This window comes from Zeus faber, assembly GCF_960531495.2.
Source record: "Zeus faber genome assembly, chromosome: 7".
Classification (NCBI taxonomy): domain Eukaryota; kingdom Metazoa; phylum Chordata; class Actinopteri; order Zeiformes; family Zeidae; genus Zeus; species Zeus faber.
Genome location: NC_137203.1, coordinates 33,596,508 through 33,619,790, shown reverse-complemented (window position 1 = coordinate 33,619,790; position 23,283 = coordinate 33,596,508). Strand labels below are relative to the sequence as shown.

The following is a 23,283-nucleotide window of genomic DNA, read 5'->3' as shown; positions in this document are numbered from 1 at the left end:
GGTCAATGTTCCCCCCCCCCGGAAAAGGTGCACTAAGACAACACAATAAATGATTAGATAATTTGCTCAGAGGTTTTCAAATTATCATCAATATCCTGGAGGCCCAAGGAGAAACCTGGTACCAAGCAGAGGTCACCATGGCCAGAGGGAGACAGTTTCAATCCTAGAAGAAACGAATATAGTTATTGCACTGCAGGTCATTTGTTTGATAAAATGAATGAATAAATGGATAACAGTGAGTTGTAGTGATGTGTGATGATTCTCATGTAAGAGTCCTTACTCCATAAAATGTGTAAGGAATAAAAACTTGTATAGACATCTGAATCCACTCATCAATTCAGGTTACTGAGGGGATAATTTTTTTCCCTGACAAGGGTCACTGATCATCTTATTAGCAACTTCTTGACCTGGAAGTATATAGGTCCTGAAGGGTGGATAGGTCACAGCTGAGGATCCTCTCTGCTGCTCTGATAATCTGTTGAGTCTGGCCTTATCCTGGATGTTGGGAGGCTATACCAGACACACAGTTTTATTGGCTTTTTATACTTTTTATTGGTGTTTTTTCCATTATTGACAAACTACTATGTGTTCCTTGCCGGTGTTCTGAAGTGTAAACGCTTTAAAACAGGGTCATTTTTTGTAGGTTTGAATTGCTGGAGTCAATTTAACTCCAATCATAAAACATGTCAGTTTATTTTAAGATAATATCTGGGTTAATTTAGATTTTGACAACAGGGGATGCAATAAAAGTGCTAAGGGTGACTGTGTTTCGTCAGTAGCTCAAAAGGTCTTCCAGTGCCTATTCACATTGTTTAATAATTTGTTTATAAGAAATTGTGTAATAAAAAAAAAGTTAAACATTAGATAAAATATTCAAAAGAATTGGCAACTTTTTAAAGAAAGTTTAAAAAACTTTTTAAACTTTTTTGTTACACTATTCTCTGTCGCAATGTAGCTTGAATGTTATTCTCCCTTGTAAGTCGCTTTGGATAAAAGCGTCTGATAAATGACTAAATGTAAATGTAAATGTAAAGACTTATTGAATAAAATTTATATTGGCCCATTTTTGACAGTCAATTTACTTTTAAAATATATTTCTAATTAATATACTTTGTATTTTTTTTTTTTTAATCTGCGTGCAAACATAAAATAAACTCTTATTTTCTTGAGGGAAATTCAGGTGTCAGCAGCAACAGCAATGAGAATGAAACACAGTAGAGGTACAGGTAACCCTAACCCTTACCCTAACCCTAACCCTAACCCTAACCCTAACCCTTACCCTAACCCTAACCCTAACCCTTACCCTAACCCTCCTACGCAGAACACCCGGGTTAAATTCCCCTTGTGTTATCTATTCATACTTGTTCAGTGTTTTTCCAATATGTTTCAAAATTGAGAAGAAAATCTTGAGTGTGGGAGTGACTTTTTTTGTTGACAGTAAATGCAAGTACAGAAGAAGAAAAGGGTTCAAGCGGAGACGGAGAGTGCTTATGGCCAGACTGTCATTCGGTCATTTGCCAGAGGTAATTCAGTGATTCGGGGATGTTTTGTGAAATACATGACGCTATTATAGCCCCATTAGCCCATCAGCTTCAAAACCTGTCAAACCCGATACACGGAGAATCAAAGCAGTCATGTTATTCACTGAGGGAACGAAGCAGTAGTTGTTGTTGTCATAATTCACGTGATAATTTCCATAACAAAGAAAGCTCCGAAGCAGTAGTTCAGTTGGAATTACTTGGCGAGTTCATTGCGCGTATTGGAGCTTCGGTGAGACGTAACATCTCTACCCGTCTGTAGTATTCAATGGACGCACATAGCAACTGTGACTCCTGCTAACCAGCAGATGTCGCTGTGCTCTGGATTTCCAATGCCCCGAAGCTTCCGCTCTTTCTTTCGACACAAACCGGAAGAAAACCCAAAGCTTCACAAGGCTTGGCCCGACCATCACCAATAGAAAGAAAACAGTTCCCGTTAACCGCCACACTCGAGCTAAAACAGCACAACTCCTCGCTAGTACTTACTAACAATACGCGTTGTTCAAAATGAGGACTGTTTTGATGGTGGCAGAAAAGCCGTCCTTGGCTCAGTCCATCGCGAAGATCCTCTCTAAAGGTAGGTCCAAAGTCAAGGTTCGTGTTATTTGACACGGCATTATGTGAAATAGCAGGCAGAATTTTTTTCTTCTAATTTGATCCCCTCCCAAGATAAGAAAAGTAGCTTCGATAAGCAACAATCACCTCGTTTCCGACTGCCTTTAAACAAGAACACGTATTCGTTTCACTCATCCAGTCCACGCAGAAATCCCCCGAACTCCGTTGAGGGTCATTAAGATTATTTGATTTGATTTGATTTGGTTCAAATTAGCCTCTTAAGAATTCATACACAAAGACAAGAGTATTAATATTTTTAATTGGTTACAACTATGCGTAATCACCGGGTGTCATGACATTTCACTGAATTTAAGTATGACCGTATGTATATGACAAATAAACTCTTGAACTTGATGACAGGTGTGTGTCAAATACTGATACTTTTTAAAACGTATTCTTAAAAAAAATAATGTTTGCGACTTTGTATCACAGTACTCCTTCTGGACAAACACACACATACTCATCTAAATACTAAATAGGTACTTTCAAACCGGTCGAATCAGCTGTGTCTGGAAGTGGCACATATACATGCTATGTTGAGAGACTGAAATTCGAGAGAGTAGCTGGCTTTGGGGTAGCAGCTGGGGTTTTTCTTGAGGACCGGCATCCTCAGGGAGATGGGGATGGTTTCTAGGCGGTAGGGACTGTCCACGCCCATGCAGGAATGGCTTGTGTGGCAGTTGGCTTCGTGGATAATCTGGGGCACCCGATTCAAGTCAATGTTCTCCCTGGTGAGAGATGGTGAACAGGCGCGTGTCAGAGAAATGCTTTCCCCATTTGGCAGCTTTGTAGCATTAGCGCCAAGTATTGTTTCTGACATTTTCAGTATTTTGTTTGCGTCAAATCCAATCTACTTTCATATTGTGCGATTAGTTGAAAGACTCGGCGTGTCCCACTGGCGGTAATGCCAGTTTCAAACTTGTCGTCTAGGGCGGCCTGAAGATGGCCAAATTCGCCGTCGATCCACAAACGACTGAAAAATATTTGGGTAGGTTGCTAAGTGCCTGGATTTAATTAAGATTTGAGTTCAAGTCAAATTTCAAATGTAATTAAACTTTTGAGTGTTTACTATTTAGCATATACTGTCATATAGCCTAAAGTTTGACCTTCCTTTAATGTGATATTCACTGTAACAAATAAGTTTAATTGATAAGTTCAATTTTCCCCACTCTTTGGTTTTGAAAACTTCGCTCGCTGCAAGCAGGAAAAGTGTATTATGCATTATGGCAGTGACTGCTCTATGGTAAACATTGGAATGGATTGGATACATTAGTTTTTTTGATACGAAAACCATATCAAGTTATTAAGAGATTTGAATTTACTCTAGGAAAACATGTATTATATATATATATATATATATATATATATATATATATATATATATATATATATATATATAATTTTTTTTATGGTACTTCTAAAATTGATCTTTGCTATCCATCACAATTGATATGATTATAAAGCTGAGCTGTGGTACTCACACATAGCTCCAAGCAGCCACGCTGCGCTCATTGATCCGGTGGGGAAGATTGACCAGTTGACTGTAGTAATCCTGGAGACTGCTGGTGCAGAAGGACTCGTCCACACACTGACTCCCCAAGGGCATTGCCAGGCACTGGTGCAGGGCCAATAGGCACAGAAGGAAGAGACGAAGAAGCTATGAAGTAGGAGTAGGATAAGATTAGATCAAACTTTATTAATCACCCAGGGGATTAATTGCAACAGGAGTTGAAGAATACACTTCTAATGTATATCATTATTGTATCGATTTTATTTGTACATAATTAAGCCCCTTTCACACTATGCCAGCAACATGTGAAAAGTACGTAACAAAAATAAGATTAATAGAAAAAAAATAGCCCCAGATCTATTAATCTGTCATTCTGACCAAGCCTTCGATTAAAGCCCTCAAATATTATGTTGTTTTTTTGTTTTGTTTTGTTTTGTTTTTAGATGCATTTTATTTTATTGAATGAAACAAAAAAGAAGCACAGTGCCTAACGGGGACACTCTCAGCACCCCCCCCCCCCCCCCCAACTGCCATCGGGCTTAACAACTTTTCTGGGGGAAACCCTGTGTGCAGCTACCTATGCTAACAGTATTATTGGTAGAGTGGGTATTCTGATGTAAATTACATTATTTTGCACAAGTATATAGTAATTAGTGCACAAGCTGCCTATCGCTTTCTTGTAGCACATTTTTAAAGATTATTATTCAAGCATCTTTAAATAGTAAGAATAATATAATGAAATGATCCGCATAGACAGACATTCACATGTCTCCAAAGTTCTTGTGACTGCCAAATCACTCATTTTAGGTCACAATCCACATTTGCCAAATTCTAGGAAACAAATAAACTCACGGACAGAGGCTTGCTATTGTTAAAAAAATAAGCCATATCTATACCAACACAATGCTATACATTATTTTGGAATAGAAATATTGAGTTTAAAATCCTACATCATAAACAAAATAACAATCACGACATACAATCATAATAAAATATTGGATAAAATAAAGGATAGAAAACAATCATAAATACTACACTCTTTAAAAAAATTCTGTATGTGGTTGGAAAACAACATAGAATATTCAGCACGCTTCAAAAGGCTTTAACAAATTACTGCCTCCACCACCATACGATTATGGCAGTGGGCTTTTTACCTGGAGATGCTCCATGGTTCGGTTTCAGACGGGATTTTAAGTTCAGTGCAGTCGCTTCTGTGCGGGAACTTGGCCCTGGTTCTCAGGTGGGCTCTCTTGAGGCTTGAAGTTAAACTTTTCATAGACCCCGGACGGGATTGCATTTATACTCTGTGGACCTAATTGGGGGCGGGGGGTGACAGTGGTCTTTTCAGGACGTCACTGGGGGAGGGTTCCAAGTACGCAGCAATAATAAATTGGTCGGGTGAGAAGATGAAGGTAATTAAAGTTAATTTATCTACCATTACAACATTTTCTTCCCTCCATTTACTTGGCATTAGCATTCAACCTTGATGGGGCCATTCCATTTGCCCAGCACAGCATTTAGCCCAAGTAACTGTCTCATATTTGTAAAAGGCCCATGTTTGCCACACAGCTAAGTCTAGCCATAGAATTGATAGAAATCATCAAAAGGTCAGAATTCTATATCCTAAACCTCACAGACCAAATAGTGTCGGGTCAGTTTTTTGGTTGACAGGCAGAAAAAAATGTATTGTAGGCTCAAAACTATAGCTGTGCGTTAACAACTTTTTCTCCAAAATCCCAAGTGTGCTATTGTCTCCTGGCTTTTGTCCGGTGAAGTAAGGTGAATTGATGTTTTCACCTTTATTTGCATAGCACCCCTCATATATGAAATGTAACTCAAAGTGATTTTCATTAAAATGTCATTGAATAAAAGCAAAAACAATAAAAGCAAACAAGCAAAATGCATTTTCAAGGTAGGCAAATTGAAATAATGAAATAAATTGAAAACGGGGTTAGGATACAATAATGAAAGTAGATATACAAAATTGCATTTAAAGAAATAAAATCCGATTAGCAAAATGCATTTTAGGAAAAAGGTAAATATTATACAAATTTTCAGATTGGTGGTCATAAATTAAGACCGTAAAGGATCAAGATCGTTCCTCAACTAATTATTTTCATATTTCAATGGAGTCTTGGATTTTACTGTTAACTACAGCGGTCGAAATTAACAACTTAAATATCTCTTGATCATGCACCGTGATCTTATTTAATTATCATGGTTACCATACCAGATATTATTTGAGTCATTATGACACAGAAACAACTTTTCTTAGATCATGGGTAATGATCTTATTTAATTACCATGGTTGTAATGCTATTCTTAATATATCTCCTCTTGCTTACGTTGGATACATACATTTTGACACATTTTGATGTTGTGTAGGTGAAAGGAGTTTGTGGTCAACAGCCAGTCAATGAGTTCTATGTAATGATTATCGGCATAGCGAGTTTAATTTATCTTCCAAAAGTAGAGCTTAGCAAGATATTTACACCGTAAACATTAAGATGTACAGTATTTCACCTATACTTGATTTCTTCAGTCAAAACAAGCTTGACACTGAAATTCAGAGAAACATTATTTATTATCAACAAAATTGACTTCTTGAATATCTTGATATTTGTTGATGTTGATTGCTCACTAAGCAATAATTTAAACAAATAGGCAGACCAAGAGGCTACAAGTTAACCAGCTACTATGTAGCTGAAAACCAAAAAATCAATGAGATAATGATGAAATCGTAGGATACATCCCACCCACTAAACTGAGGCCCAAGAAGAGTTGAATTAAATTCACTTGCTTTACCATCTCATCTATCATCCTTGACTTCCAGGAAACTGCTCAAGTCGTAAGGGGCTCAACGGAGCGTGCTCAGTGCATGAGTACATGGGCAGCTTTCTTGGCCAAAATATGTATTTTAAGATGACTTCTGTGTGCGGCCATGTGATGAGCCTCGATTTTATCGGTGAGTGACATCATTATTACATCCTATTCCAACTTTTTACAAAATATTCCTTCTACTAGTGTTGCTTCCAATTCCTCTTGCCACTACTTTTTTACTGCTATTATTACTTGGGTTCGACCAATATGGGTTTTAAAGGGCCGATACTGGTATTTGTTTGACTGAGGCTGCCAATACCGATATTTTTTACCGATATTCAATATCGTTAAATTCACAATTCTTTACGCCAAAAACAATTCTAAATAAGTGAATTAATAATTCCCGGATACATTACTGCCTTTAAATGAAGTTACATTTTTATTTCATTTTCATAAATAGAATGTGCAAAGAAAATAAAAGTGCATTTTCAAAGTCAAAGTGCATGAACTGTAATCAGACCAATTAGTCTTTGAGCAGATTTTCACACATTTCTTTTTTCTCCCCTGAGAAAGAGAAAAGAGCAGCTCCTGAGCAGAGATCCTTCTGAAAAAATTCCCACCCACCTTCTCATGACCTGGTGGCAAATAGCTTGGTGGTTGTGAACCTCTGCATTAGGGGGAAATAGCAACCATAAATAAAAAAAAAAAACAAAGTTGCTTGTCAGATTTTTGTAGCAAGCAACCATATTTTTTAAATCGAGCCCAAAAAAAACAGACCCATGAATTTTTTTTCAAGTGACTTCACAGGGACAGAGAGGAGAGACGTTGGCACGGCTTAGTCTCATCCTATATCTTGTTTGAAAATATATTGATAAACTGTAAAAAGTCTGTATATTGCCCGGCCCTTTCGCCCCTCTTTTCATTATTTTTCATATCAGAGGTTCATGACATTGATGGACAGATATCTAAGAAAAAGCCAATATTGGCCCGATAAATAGGAAAGCCGATATATCGGTCTAACCCTAATTATTACGATGTGCTACTTTTGACTGCCATTGCTACTGTATGCCACTTTTTATATTAATGTTGTAATACTGTAAGTTGTACTTGCTGTAGACTAGCTGCCACATACCCATATCGGCCTCACTATTTGGCATAGTTCGATTCTAACTGTTAATTTTTTGCAGTAATAATGCCTAAATTTCCCTCCAGTGATAAATAAAGTGTTAATCTTGTCCATACGGAAGTTACAGAAGCACCTTGTTTATCTGAACCCTATGGGATCAAAACGGGAAAAAACGTGTATGATACCATTTGGTGATAGGTTTATCTGTAACTGGAGCTGTAGCATGCTAAGAGTCCTGTCAGGCGCATTAACAGGGAGCCATTACATTTTCTATACACATTTGACAATTGAAATATCCTGGTATATCGTTTTTGCACCTTGGAGCCAATGTTGCTTGTAACTAACAAAGGTAGTCAGCGGGAAACGGAGAAACAAAAGGGTCATTCTCATGAACACCATAAAACATATGCCAAATGAATCGATACACATATTCACAGAGAATGTGAAATAATGCCTACTATATGGCACACTTAGTTGTGTTAACTATGGTATTGCTTTAGTGTTCTTTCTGTTGTTTTCTTATCAAAGAAATCATTACCATAATACATCTCGGCAAAATGATGTTGTTACATGAAGGTAGCGGGGAAAGGTAGGGGATGGTGGCTCAGGAGGTAGAGCTGGTGGTCTAGTGATCTAAAGGTCGCTGGTTCGATCCCAGGCTCCTCCTGCTAGCATGCTGTAGCGTCCTTGAGCAAGACAATTAACCCCTAATATCGCTTTGGATAAAAGCGTCTGCTAAATGACTAAATGTAAATGTAATGTAAATGTACATCACCATAACAATGTAGTACCTCATAATTTCAAATGTAATATTAAGTTTATTAATTTTAAACATTACAATTGAAAGAGTAGTGAGAATGTAGTGATGGAGTCAACATTTTTGCATTGTCAGTGTGTTCCGCCATTTTACGCTAAGTCAAAGTGCATTCATTACAGTAATCTTTAATTGTCCGGATGCGTTTAGGTAATGAGTTTTTTGATAAGAGATGCACAGAGAAAGCACTTAAATAATGTCATAGCTAAAAACAACCAAGTGGGCCATATAGTAGGCAGTGTGTACTGTAATATTGAGATTAATTACTATTATGAATTATCTCAGTTTCTCTGTGAATATATGTATGAATTCATTCGGACATGTTTTATGGCCGTTTCATGAGAATGACCCAATAGGTGGTTCAGTTCACTGGTTAGTTTAAGTGAGGCTTTAGTTCATATGACAACAGTTTTTACGATGCATAAAAATGTATTTGGTGTGTGGATACACTTCTATGTATGCCTGCTGGATTAATTTGATAGGCTGGTCAATGGTTCACCTCTAGGGATTAAGATCGTATAATAGTTTTCATAGTATCCGGTGTTCATTTTCCAAGGGAAGTACAACAACTGGGACAAAGTGGACCCTGCCGAGCTCTTCAGCAACGCCCCCACGGAAAAGAAGGAAGCTAACCCAAAACTCAACATGGTCAAGTTCCTCCAGGTAGCTTTTGTATCCTTATGATTGGAGGTTAGTTCATTGACTCGGCCACCAAAGGATTAATAATAGTAATCCCCCCCCCACTCTGCACTTAAACAGCAAAGTACTTGTCTTCATCAGCATCCTGCCTTAACACATTGTGCTGATTAGATGGTGTATTGTGCCACACTTACTATGTCAATTTAATCACATTTGTAAAGAAGCATAAATATTATGACCAGGATTGATCATTCATCATTGATCATATCAGTTTACTGCTCAAAAACAAGTTCTTACATGCAATAACTCTTTAAACGACCAGGTTGTTGTACAGTGTCAATTGATATGACAACCTAACGTGTGTGTGTGTGTGTGTGTGTGTGTGTGTGTGTGTGTGTGTGTGTGTGTGTGTGTGTGTGTGTGTGTGTGTGTGTGTGTGTGTGTGTGTGTGTGTGTGTGTGTGTGTGTGTCTGCATCAGTGTGTCAGTGTGTCATTGTATTATTCCAAAGGGGACAGAGCTCTAAAGATGTTTGAGATATGCCCCTGTCCAAAATGTCATACTATGTCACACATATGAAACACATGCTTGTAGGCCATTTGGATGCAGTAATAGTGTTTTAGCAAAATTCTCACCAGTTAACCTGACCTAATGAGAGGGGAGATGGACTACTGGGTGAAATAGACCATTGCCCCTCTTGTATACTGTATATGGGTGCTTGTATTTGAGAATCTGTTTAAGTGTGCTATTCAATGGACATGGGGAGGTAGAGGGACAGGGAGATTCTTATTATGATTATATCTTTAAAGAAATTATTTAAGTTCCTGCCTATTCATCAAATTAATTTAATGAATTTTTACGGTCACTTTCCAGTCACCCTATGATGGCTAAAGACATGGTAAATGGATAAAGACATTGGTGTTTCAAAAATGGTATCTCTGGAACATACCCTAAATTAACGTCTTTTCAAAAATAATTGTGATCACATTTAAGGTTGAAGGTAAAGGATGTGACTACGTGGTCCTGTGGTTGGACTGCGACAAAGAGGGGGAGAACATCTGTTTTGAGGTAAATTTCAAATTTACATTGTCAAGACCCAAAGCTGATATCGCCAGGCTATTTAATTTGACAACTTTGCGTTTTTGCTCTCCTGCAAAGTTTCAAATATATCAAATATATCAAATATATCGATACGTATTTTTAAAGATCTTTTGGTGCTCTATCGATTGTGCTTACCTACCAGGTATTGGACGCCATCCAACCGGTGATGAACAAGGGGTACTACAGGGAGAACACTGTCTACCGGGCCAAATTCAGTTCCATCACTGACACGGACATCTGGAACGCCATGAACTGCCTTGGAGAGCCCAACCGCAATGAGGCTCTATCAGTGGACGCCCGCCAAGAGCTGGACCTGCGCATTGGCTGTGCCTTCACCAGGTACACTAACTAAACAGTCGAGCCTAGTAACTATAACTGCTGCCACTCTTCAGCTCTCTGGCATATTTGACCCAATCTGAATCTTCTTTTTTCAGCTTGTATGACTTTCATTCAACTTGATACGAGAAAATCCTTTAATTGTTGAGATTTTTTTCTTTTCTCAATTGTGAATGCCTGCCAGGTTTCAGACAAAGTACTTCCAGGGTAAATATGGAAACTTGGACTCCTCCCTGATCTCGTTTGGACCCTGCCAAACCCCAACACTGGGCTTCTGTGTGGAGCGCCATGATAAGATCCAATCATTCAAGTCGGAGACATACTGGGTCCTTCAGGCAAAGGTAAGATCTAGTAAGGTAGGTGAGACTTGTGTTAACAACCTTTGCTGCTAGGGCAGCAGGTTGGGTGCGATTTAGAGATTTCCCTTGAGTTGCATAACCGTCATTATACCCAGGATTGGTTCACACCAGAAATTGATTGTGTGAGGTTCTTTTTCATGTTTTGCGATGTTGGTGGTACTGGGACTGAAGCTATATGACTTAATTGCAAGCTAGCTAGCTTGGCAAATACGTACGTTCCTAAATTGCACATTAAGGAAACAAACAATAAATACAATCTATTCCTGACTCACAATTCACTGCAAAACACACTGCCTTTATTTTGTGTAACAGTTTCTGCTTAAGTAACTTAAAACACATCTCTGCATAAAATATAATAATTTGACACTCCAACAAGGGATGGTTGCTTGCACAGTTAAATAATCTTATGATATTTAGGATGGTGTGTGTCTGCATGTAAGTAATGCTGATGTAATAGTACCTCTCCTTTCCACTTAAAAATGAAGATTGGTAGAGTTTGTAGTCCTCGTGCCTGCAGTTATCACAGAAACCATTAAAGGGGACCTATTGTGCTCCTTTTCAACAAGTTAATAGAGGTCTCTATGAGGTCCCCAAAACAAGGTTTTTATTTTTTTATTTTTGCTGAAAATATCACTCAGATTATGTGTTCTAGACATTCTAGCATGCCTCTAGACCATCCTGTTCCAGGACGCTCTGTTTCTGTGGGGTGGCGCCACCATCCTGAGGCCCCTAGTTCTGTGAGCCAATGGGGTTTGAGCACAAGTTCCAGGTTCTGTCAGTTTAACCTTGACTTCCGGGTTCTGTTGTATTTAGTCCGCAAACTTTCACTGATTTCACTTTATCAGTCAGACTGAGTTGTCTTATTTCACAGTTTGTCTATAGGTAGGCCCATCAGAGACCCAAATGTACGTGCACAAGCACTGAAAAAGTGAGTTTTTCATTATTGGTCCTCTTTAATATTTAAAAGTGGAATGTACCAGTTGTGCACCCATTGACTCACGTATAGAATTGCCTTTGTTTCATTGATTCATTTTAAACCGTTAACATGCATTGAAACTATTGCATGCATATGAGGTTAGTTTTTCAAAAAATATAGTAAAGGGGGCCCATAGCTCAGGGGTAGAGTGGGTCGCTGTGGTGTGCAGATGGTGTGGTTTGAGCAGCCACACCTGTCTAGGTAATTGAGGCCCAGGGTCAGAGTAGCTGCATACCTGTTGCTCGTTGGTTGGTGTAACAAGCAGCAGGTAAAAACCCCATCGCCACACACACTCAGGAGAGGAGCCCTTGTCGTGACCATGTCCATCCGCTCCTGGGCTTACTCCAACTAGCCCACTCACTACAATAAACTGGTGTGTCTACAACCTCGTCGTCTGTGTCTCTGTGCCGGAGGTCCTTGTAAACGTCACTTGAGTGGCGTGGCGTCTAGTGGTAATCTGAAGGTTGTTGGTTTGATTTCAGGCTCCCCCTGATAGATAGCATGCTGTTATGTCCTTGAAAAGACACTTAACCCCTTATTGCTCCTGAGCTTGATGCGGCCATTGCTGTATGAATAATTGTCGCTTTAGACAAAAAGCGTCTGCTAAATGATGATGTAATAATAATGTAATATTAAACAAATAATATTTTTAATAATAATATTTTTACAGACTACACAACTTTTGATGTCACTGGGGTGCTCACACTACCCCTTTTTTCCAAAGGGGACCTACAGTATTATGCTCCTTTTTACACATGTTAATATAGGTCTTTGAGGTCCCTAAAACATGTTTTAAATTTTTTTTTGCTGAAAATGTCAATCAGATTATGCATTCTAACCATTGTGACATGTCGCTATACCATAGTGTTCCAAAACAGGCTGTTTCAGTGTGTAGCTTTAATTGTAAATGAGCTGCCAAGCCCCTAGTTCTGAGCCAATGAGCTTTGAGCATAAGTTACGGTTTGTGTGAGCCAATGAGGCTTGGGCTTTACTCTAGATTCTGTTGTGTTCTCTGTAAACTTTGACTGATTTCACCTTATAAATACACTAAAATCTGTTTCTGAACAAATTTGAGGTGAGAAATAAGCAATCTAGTTGCTGAATCTTCACTTCATTAGATCTGCAAGGCCTAATTTAAAAGTTTGTTCGGACTTTCGTTGCCATTCTCTAAGCTTGTGGGAGACACGGACAACGCAGCTGGACGCACCAGGACTCTCGGACGCAGGGATTTTTTGTTTCATGTAAACGTCGGAAAATAAAATAAATAAATACATCTACAATAAATACAAAACACACCATCTTTCTTTTGTTTAGAGAAACGCACAGCGGCTCCGAGATGACCATATAAAGAAATATGTCAGCTTGTGCACAAAGAAGAGCAAAACCTGAGAAAACCAAGCATTCAGAGTGGTCGGAAGCCTGAGCGATTTGTTCACAGCGATTACTTTGTCATTATTTCACATTTTGGTGATATTGTAACGTATCTATGACAGAAAATAAGGAAAAGCATAATGGTCATAAAGTTCTCCTTTAACATTTTTCTTTTTTGCAGTAGCAGTGTTCAAACTACACAATGTGACCAAGATAGGGGTTGTTTGTGCTACATGATCCTACATGCAATGCGAGCCGGCCGATGTCTCGTGCAAACACACAAGACGTGACGGAGACTTGAGTATTTTTCTGCGTGACTTCCACGTGCCAAAAGTAAACAAAAATAACTAATGGAGCTTTATAATGAACCAAAGGTTTGCTGTTGTAGTTGCGTGTCTTGCTCATTCCTTTTGTGCGAAAAAATAAGAAACATTACATAAATTTGGAGGAGTGGGTGGAGAGATGTGGACTTCATGGATTAATTCTGCGTTTGGAGGTAAATTATTCTAAATATATTATAAATTAAGTCTGAAACAGTGAAGTGCAAAGAAAATATCTAATATTCCTTTATTTTAATATACATTACATGCTTTCTATATACACTTCTGTATTACTCCTCTTCCCCCTGGGTTTTCTCTCACACTGTCGGCTCTTCTCTCACACTGTTGGCTTGTTCGCTGCTGCTTTCGTCCCCGAGCTCCTATTGCTATTCCAAACTACACAAGCTTTGTTTTAGGGCTTTGACATTTTCAAGCATGCATGAAAATTGTCAAAGCTGATGCAGATACTGATAACACTGACATTGAATACACAACCAGCAGAGGCCTTAGACTGCACTCTGCTTTGCTGTGCACCAGGTGTTCAAAGGAAAAGACAATCCTCTGACACTGGACTGGAACAGAGTGCGGACCTTCGACAGGGAAGTGGGTCAGATGTTTGTCAACCTGACTAAGACTTCCAGAGAAGCATGGGTAAGACTCTAGCTATGCCGAATGAATCTTTTGCAAAAGGTAGTTCTAAGTCAATTGTGGTATTACATTAATTGACATCAGCTTACTGGAGCCTGAAATGAAAGTGAACCTATCCATTACTGTTCTGAGATGAGTCAGATGACCTGTGCAATTTTCCTCCTGAACTGTAGGTGGAATCAGTGAGAAAGAAGGAAAAGGTCAAGCAGAGGCCACAGGCCTTGAACACTGTGGAGATGCTGCGTGTGGCGAGCTCTGCTTTAGGTAACAAAACAGCATTGCGATTCTGCTCATATGGAAACGGTATATCGAATTGCATTGACTAGTCTAAATGTTTTCTGTGTCCTCTCTACTCACTAAAGTACACTATGTGATACGTGTTTGGCTATGTAAGTTAAAAAAAAAAAATGTAAGTTGTAAAGGAGACATTGGCAGGGCTCCAGACTAACTTTTTCCACTAGTAGCCCTACTCAAAATTTTAGGAGCACCAGCACAAAATTTAGGAGTACCACTGAAATCGACATGCAACAGAACACATTCATATTTTTTCCATCTTATCTGTGTTGGTGATAAATGCTTCGGTAATAAATAGACAATTTACAGAAATAACAATATACCGTTTTATTTCAAAGTAAAGTCACAATTTTGAAGTAGTTCTTTAACAGAAAAAAAATTAAGTTAAATTGTGCTTTTTTACACACCTACACACCAATTAATAAATTAACAAATGTAAATAAAGTATTTGGTCAGTTCATTACTGTCATTAACAACAATGAAGAGAGCCTCAGCTCTCCAATTCTCTCCCATTCTCACACACAAACTGTCAAACGATGGTTTGATATTCCAATGCTATTTGAATTTAAAAAAAGAAAAGAAGAAATTCAAATCTGAAAATTAACATTCGAAAAAGAAATGCGTGCATGAGTCCACATACATCCTCTTTGTGCACATAAGTGAATAAGCTTTTTCTGTGCGCCGCTCTGTGTGCTCTATTTTTTATTATTTTTTTATCCGCCAGCTAAGCAGGTGCAGGCAGGCCAGCTCTTCCTATAGGCGAGATAGGCAGCAGACTAGGGCAGCATCCCGAAGGAGAGCGTGGAGAGGGAGCAATCGTGGCACAATTTTCGCACCTGTCTCCCTCTCCGACGGTACTGATGATGTGCGCGCCTGTGATGGGGTGCCCCTCATCAGCGTGCCAAAACAGTGTGTTTATATTTTAGATTTAGGTTAGTCTCCTTATGGAACGAAACAAGCAACGTGTTCAATGGGGACACTGTTTTGTTCCATAAGGAGGGGTCTCTGTGACTCCTACTGATATACGATGACGATTATAAAAAAAAAAAAAAAAAATTTGTGGTTCAAAACGTTAAGCAACTCACGTGTATGGGATAGTCTTGTGTTTGTTTAATGAAAAATATACATGTTTTGGAATGGAACATATATTCTGTACATCTAACAGAATTAATATATACATCTGATTTTAAAGAACAAATAGTTTGAAAGAATTAATGAATTAATCTTTTTTTTTTTATTGTAGATGTTGAATGAAACTAATGAAAACACTGCGTAACTGTGTAACAGGTGTTTTAATTGACATAAAATGTGAAATATTCCACAAATATAATCGCATACTTAATGTACGTAAAGCTCCCCATATCGTGCATTTTTGCACTGCAGGAACTTTTTCATAGTTCTAAGGACTTTTTGGCCGAACCGTCCCTTTAATTATGTCTGCACTACAGGAACACTGTAGGAATGATAGTTGTTCTTAGAACTCCATTTTGAGCAACTTATTTAGCTCCTACTTCAGGGCAGGGACTGCCCGGCACAAGAGGAGCCTTCAGTGATGTAAGTGCCGGTGATGGGGCCAGACCTGAGACCAAGGTCCCTCGGACTGATTCGCCCGGTCGAGTCGCATCACTCTGGGTGCGGACCAGCCAAGGTTGAAGTTGTAGATAAGGTAATTCATATATTTGAGTTATCATATTTCCTCAAATATAAACAGTTGCTCAAATAAAAACCGGGCCTCTAATAAATGTCGGGGTGTGGTCAACACAAACAAAGGCCTAAGCCCTACCTCAGATTAAGACCAGTGTTAGGGGAAAATCCAAGGATGAACTGATGCCTGTTATACAGCATGTGTACAATATGCCGGTTCAGCATAATGTACATTTCCACTGCTTTATTGTAAATTGATAAATTCATGATTACAATCATGCCATCTTCACCACTTTGTCTTAAACTCATTGTTTGACAGTTAACCCAACTCTGAGAATTGGAGCAGATTTTTTTCTTTTTTTTTGTACTTAAGTGTGCCGTGTGCGCACCTTATAAGTTATTAATACTTATTACTAATACTCCATGGACATACTAATTTGAAGTATATTATAAGTATCTATCGATTCCCGTTGCCTTTCAGAACAACCTCAATGCAGGCGCACACACAAGTGTAATTGACCATCTGTGCTTTCTGACTTTATTGTATGAAATCTTTTTTATCTGTATTGCTGTAGTACCCTTTATTGTTTATCACATGTTTTTGCTGTTTTACCTACTACTTACTACCGAAGCAGACCACAGGTAAGGCCTTGGGCCATCTCATTGTTTGCACTTAATAGCTGATCATTGTGTCACCGAACAGGTCTGTAAGCCCCAATGCCTAACCCATACATACAATATACAAATGCAGACCCATTGATGAAAATCTCCACATTCCAATGGAGCAATCAACCTGCTTTTCACTGAGATTTTATTCAATTTACTTTTATTGATTGATTTTTATTGTCATTGTTGTTTTTTGGAATTTTGAAAATTTATTTATCAAATGGGGGACCATTTCTCCGACAGAGAGGCTGTTGTGATATTTCACAATTATTTTAACTAAAAATAAAAATAAGATAGTTCAAAAACCCTAATTTTGAAATCAAATGGCCAAAGACTAGAACCTATAAACTCACACACTTGGCCACTTTAAAAAGAAGGAAAACTGTTGCTTACATCATCAACCACAAGTCGCTTTAATGTATAAAGTATTTCATTGCTCACCTGTTTTGTCTTACCTCTTAGTAGTACATTGCAGTGTTTGTCTTGTGGGTTGCACATTTATTCTGCAAATCTCCCATTCCACCACATCCCAAAGGTGCTGGATTGGATTGAAGTCCAGTCAATGTGGAGGCCATTTGAGTACACAGAATGTGTCACTTTTTAGAACAAGCTTGAGAAGTTTTGTGCTTTATGACATGATGTGTTACACCGCTGGAAGTAGAAGATGTGTAGGCTGTGGCTATAAAGGGATGCACATGATCAGCAACAATATTCAATGTAGGCTGAGGCATTTAATTAAATGATAATCAATTGGTATTAAGGGGCCTAATGTGTGGCAAGAAAACCTTCCCCACACCATTACACCACTGATTCAATGCATGATGGATTCATGTGGTTTACGCCAAATTCTGACCCTATAATCTGCATGTCTTTTTCCATTCTTCCACTGTCCAGTGTTGGTGAGCCCGTACCCACTTGTGGCCTCACTTTCCTGTTCTTAGCTGGTTTACAGTTGCGCTTCAGAGATGCTGTTGTGCATTCAGTATTTTACACCTTTTGCATTCTTTCTAAACTTTATAGAGGCTGTTGTTTATGAGAATACCAAGAGATCAGCAGGTCCTGAGATACTCCAACCACCACGTTTGGCACCAACCATCATTCCATGGTTGCTTAGATCACATTTCTTCTCCATTCTGACGCTTAGTCTGAACAACAATTGAACCCCTCTCTGCATGCTTTTATGCATTGAGTTGCTGCCACATGATTGGCTGGATAGGTATTTGGGTTAACAAGCAGGTGTATAGGTATACCGAATAAGGTGGCCAATGAGAGAGAGAGAGGAGGAAGATTTATATTTTTTGCTTCCCTTTGTGGTACAGCCACAAACTGCATTGTATCATCCTCGTTTTTTTTGTTGAACCTGTTGACTGCAAACTATATATGACGCCATGTCGTCATCGCAGGAATGGGCCCGCAGCACACCATGCAGATTGCTGAACGGCTGTACACACAGGGCTACATCAGCTACCCCCGCACGGAAACAACCCACTACCCAGACAACTTCGACCTTAAGGGAGCTCTGAAACAGCAGTGCAACAACCCGCACTGGTCAGAGGAGGTGAAGTGCACATGTAAACGCAGACACTCAGAGCACAGAATGTGCTTGAATGAGTAATCACCCCCCCCCCCCCCCCCCCAGGTTGAAGCTCTGCTGTCAGCCGGACTGAACCGGCCCAGGAAAGGAACGGATGCAGGGGACCATCCTCCCATCACCCCCATGCGAGCAGCCTCTGAGGCAGAACTTGGTGAGCACAAAATAACATTGTTTGGAAAATTTGATATCCGAAAAGCAGAAAGAAGATTGTTGTGTTTTTGAAGAAAAGTTAAACTCATGATTGTTTGATTTTAATCCAAGTGAAATTAAAATGTAGTTTATTTAAAAAAGAATAATAATAAAAAGGAAAGTCAGATACATCCACTCTGTATATGCTCTCAGCTTTGGTCCAAATCTGCTTCGCCAAAAATAAGAAATTACTTTTATTTCACCGACGCTTTGGATAGTAATCACCTTATCGGTCAAATGTTAGCCATTCATGCCGGACTCCCTCAGCAGACTAGATCCTGATATCATATAAGTCTCCAAAATAAAGTTTTACGCCTTTTTGAAATTTGAAAACAATTGTCACAATAACCTACTTAAATAACTGTTCTCCAGCTCGGCGTCTTTGACTGTTAACCCCAGAGCTTCCTGTTTCGCAGGAAGTGACGGCTGGCGGCTGTATGACTACATCACGCGTCACTTCATTGCTACGGTCAGCGAGGACTGCAAGTACCTACAGACCACGATCGACTTCACTATTCGAAACGAGGTCTTCTCGTGTAGTGGCAAGACTCTCACCTCTCCTGGTATGACTCTCTGGGGGGGAGGGAGAGGGAGAGAGAGACTTCTGCGCATAAATGCAATGGGACATTCAAGTCTAAAAAAACACGTTAAATCTGCTTTTTGAAAACACAAAGCTCACAATATTGTCAGCTTTTAAATATTATACCCGGAGGTGGTTGCAATTGGATTTTATTGACTTTTGCACTTCTGTGAATCAACTCTTTTGACTTCATCCTTGCTAACTTAAGAGACTGGAAACAGGAAGATGCATCGCTTCAAGAGTGAAGGCAATCTTCTGTAACCAAGATTATGTTTTTGGATGTATTGTGGCAATTTTAAGTGAAAATAGTTTGAAATAAAATATATCACTGTCATTCAAAATACAGTATATTTAAAAAAAAAGTAACACTTGTGATTATAATGCATGTTATAATGCATGTTTCCAGTTTTCACAAGTGTTTCAACTTTTTTTTTTTTTTTTTAAGGCTTGAATGTTAAAGGGCAGTGAGAAGCAACAAACAAACATTTAATAATATCTTGTCCTTTAATGGTATCCTTTAAACGAGCAATAGACAACTTTTTTTCTCTTATGAAGTTAATGTCGATTGCATAATGTAATGGCTATAGAATGACACCAGCGTTTAGATTGGTTCCCTATAAGCCATAATACCACTATGCATTCGGACTGCCGCCGTGGTTCCCTAGAAGCCTTAATATCACAATGCATTCGGACTGCCGCCGGGTAGGAACTCCCGAGAAAATGATCGATTTATGGCAGTGCGTCAACCAATGCACCATTGCAGGTAGATCAACACTTGAATCTAAAAACGACTAATTGAAATCGGTTGAGAATTTTAATTGTTTTGGTGCTTTTTTTCCAGAAACACCACAGCTCCGCCCTTTACTTGTATTTGTTTACATGCCCTTGTCGGCCGTTCCAATATGGCACCAATGAGCTGAAGCAGTCAATGCGTTGGCGATGTATATATGTCTATGATTGCGCAATCAAAATAAATAAAATTGAACTAAAGTTTCAATTTACCTCTTCAGTGAACACGCTTCTTTCTTCTCTCTTATTTATTAAGTGGTGTTGATCAATTCCACGGAGCGAACAGAGTGAAAGTACAGTGATCCGGTTGTCTTTGCGGCAGCGACGCAAAAGTTGTCTATTGCCTCTTTAAAGGCCTCAGGCCTTCACGGCCCAAGCACATCATGCGTGCCAGTGTTCCCCTCTAAATGTTTATTTTTTTTCCCCACTTTATTTGTCTTGACATTTGACACGCCCTTTACTGCCTTTTTTTCTTTCTCTCTCCTACACACCAAGGCTATCCTTAAACTTCACGAGTGATCAGTTCCACTATTGGTAACATTCTTTATGAGAGGAAGAGCAAACAAACAAATTAAATCTGCATTATTCTATGTGTTGATTTAAAAAAATAACATAATCCTTACTCATAACCTCACAACTTGCGTCAAACAATACATTAGCATTAACAGCTCGATAAATGAAAGAAGGTGGGGAAATAACACCGATATTTTTGTCATCACTTTCAAACAAAGCTATTGAGAATGAAGAACGCCCTCCGAAATGGAAAATGCTGAATATCACAATACTATGAATGACCTATCGCAGAAACTTCTCGATTCTGACCCATGCTGTACACCGAATTCCTAAATGATCACCAGGTTACACGACGGTGATGCCATGGCAAGGGATCCCTCTTGAGGAGGCCCTGCCAGATTGTGAGTGTGGGGATGTTTTCACCGTAGATGAGATCAAACTGGTAGAGAAGCAGACCAGTCCGCCCGACTACCTGACGGAGGCTGAACTCATCACCCTCATGGAGAAACACGGCGTAGGTAGGTAGGAGGGGGTGTGTGTGTGTGTGTGTGTGTGTGTGTGTGTGTGTGTGTGTGTGTGTGTGTGTGTGTGTGTGTGTGTGTGTGTGTGTGTGTGTGTGTGTGTGTGTGTGTGTGTGTGTTATCAAGGTGAAATCGGCCCACATCTTTAAACCATCCCTCGTTTCTCATGGCAAGGCACTGATGCTAGCATACCTGTGCACATCAACAATATCTGCCAGAGGAACTACGTGACCGTGGAGACTGGCCGTAGGCTGAAGCCCACCAACCTAGGCGTTGTGCTTGTCCACGGCTACTACAAGACAGGTGGGCGTTTTTAATTTGACCCGCTGTGATCCACTGCGGCAGTTCCGGAGGGAAAGAAAGTTAATTTAGGGACAATGGCTCAGGCTTGTAATTCTGTAGAGACTCTTTTTCTCTGTAGATATGGAGTTGGTGCTGCCCACCATACGTAGTGCTGTAGAGAAGCAGCTTACCCTCATTGCCCTTGGCAAGGCCAACTTCCAGCAGGTCCTGCAGCACACGCTGGATATCTTCAAGAGAAAGTTCCACTACTTTGTTGACTCCATCGGCAGTAAGTCACAGGAGAGAGACTGCAAAAGTAGTAAAGGCCTCTTTCTTTGGCGCACTCCCTGCTGCAATCTGTCCATCCCACAGTCACCTGTCCACATTCTTGCCAAATAACTAGTGCTTGGAAAATTTAGAGTATACACTTTTGCAATTAATTTGAAATGTTTAATGCGTTAAATGACAGTTGACGCAGCACTTTTTTTCTTTTTTAGCACATTGTTTTGTTTACTTTCTGTGGCAGCTGACTTGCAATGTGCGACCATTCTGTTAAGAGACAGTGAAAGGGACTCAAGCGAGTAAAGTTTCTGTAAAAACAAAAAGAAAAAAGTAATGTAGTAGTAGTAAATAGTAACATAACCAAGAACACAGTGACATAGCACGCTCGATAAATACTGGCCCTGGCTATGTTTCATCAGGCATGGATGAGCTGATGGAAGTCTCCTTCTCGCCTCTGGCTGCCACTGGGAAGCCCATGTCCCGTTGCGGCAAGTGCCACCGCTTCATGAAGTACATCCAGGTGAGTGGAAGCGGCCAGACCAAGAACTGACCGTGCTAGATTAGTCTACTACGGTATTTCTTGTAGTAAATACGCAACCGTAAACATGATAAAAACATTTTATGATTTCAGTTGACCACCAGATGGCACTATGTAAGATTCCACGATGGGCCAAGAGTATGTACTGGTTCTTGGTATCAGAGCAATGTTAACACCTGGGAATTCATATTTTCAGCTTCTAAAATATTTTTTTGGGGGGGGTAAATGTCACGTCTGTTGGTATACACTTTTGTTTGCTTAAATAATCGGTTTGAGATAAAGTTTCGGCCATCTTATCATATTGTAAATCGATTATGTTTTGATTAAAAGCGGACATTGGATATTACGTTGTGTTGCTCATCCGTTTGCTATTTTTGTCGAGTACATTTAATGTGGCTTCAATGGAATTACTCTTGACTATAAATTCATTACAAATACTATCATTCAAGATTTTTTCAGAAATTCCTAACTGGCATACAGGCTGCTTTTTTCAACACGGTTAACAATACGGTAGCAACATAATTATTGAACAAGATGGGTAATTTTCTGTTCTCTATTTGCATTATTTTGCTCAGTTTCGCACAAAAACAGCGAATGAGGAACACATTCAAGGAAATTAGGAAACTATTCACAAAACCAAATCGTTCTGTGGCTAGGTTTCTGGTTCCGACCTTGTTTATTGGCCTTCCAATGGAACAAGGTTTCATCCGCTAAAGTCCACGAGCGTCTGATGCTTTAGCTCATGAATAAATCTTTTGACCGTCGTCTGCCTAATGCTCATAGTGGTCGACCATTAAGTGGGTGATGTCAGTGGGTGTGATGGCGGCCTTTTTTTTCAGGCCATAAGTGCGCACCGTGTTCTCATCCATTCTGTTTTTCATCAATAAATTGAATGTACTTCGTCAAGGATTTTAAAAGCCGGATTTTACCTAGCCAGTCCTATGATTGCAACCCGTGAGTCATGTCACACTGTACATGTATGCACATTTAATCATTAGGGTTCAAACCCGAAGGGCTGTTGTTTTCTTGCCGCTTTATTGTTCGTCTTTGTTGTCTTAGGCCGCGTCTCAAATTGCCGTGAGCTGGAAGAAGCTCACACCGTGACTCCGATTGACTTGAAATGTGACACAAGTCCAGCTCAATGTGCTCTACAAAAAAGCCTCCTGGACCATAAAAGTCAGCCATGATAGATGTTTTGCTAATTTGCATAATGTGAACA

At 39.4% G+C, this 23,283-nt stretch overlaps 1 protein-coding gene across 4 annotated transcripts in view; it reads left to right on the top strand.

Annotated features, from left to right (window-relative positions):
* The first annotated feature begins 1,925 nt into the window (after nucleotides 1–1,925).
* top3b (DNA topoisomerase III beta) overlaps nucleotides 1,926–23,283 on the top strand; it is a 49,133-nt gene continuing 27,775 nt past the window's right edge. For 3 of the 4 annotated variants that reach the window (XM_080004641.1, XM_080004639.1, XM_080004638.1), the window contains exons 1-15: nucleotides 1,926–2,115; nucleotides 6,497–6,628; nucleotides 8,980–9,086; nucleotides 10,055–10,129; nucleotides 10,305–10,501; nucleotides 10,683–10,839; nucleotides 14,062–14,175; nucleotides 14,346–14,436; nucleotides 18,180–18,334; nucleotides 18,416–18,521; nucleotides 18,976–19,122; nucleotides 20,786–20,959; nucleotides 21,137–21,265; nucleotides 21,384–21,533; nucleotides 21,946–22,046. In XM_080004641.1, the coding sequence (XP_079860767.1) occupies nucleotides 2,046–2,115; nucleotides 6,497–6,628; nucleotides 8,980–9,086; nucleotides 10,055–10,129; nucleotides 10,305–10,501; nucleotides 10,683–10,839; nucleotides 14,062–14,175; nucleotides 14,346–14,436; nucleotides 18,180–18,334; nucleotides 18,416–18,521; nucleotides 18,976–19,122; nucleotides 20,786–20,959; nucleotides 21,137–21,265; nucleotides 21,384–21,533; nucleotides 21,946–22,046 (1,905 nt within the window). In that variant the 5' untranslated portion in view covers nucleotides 1,926–2,045. The remainder of the gene's footprint in view (nucleotides 2,116–6,496; nucleotides 6,629–8,979; nucleotides 9,087–10,054; nucleotides 10,130–10,304; nucleotides 10,502–10,682; nucleotides 10,840–14,061; nucleotides 14,176–14,345; nucleotides 14,437–18,179; nucleotides 18,335–18,415; nucleotides 18,522–18,975; nucleotides 19,123–20,785; nucleotides 20,960–21,136; nucleotides 21,266–21,383; nucleotides 21,534–21,945; nucleotides 22,047–23,283) is intronic. The other variant, XM_080004640.1, reaches the window with a different exon arrangement.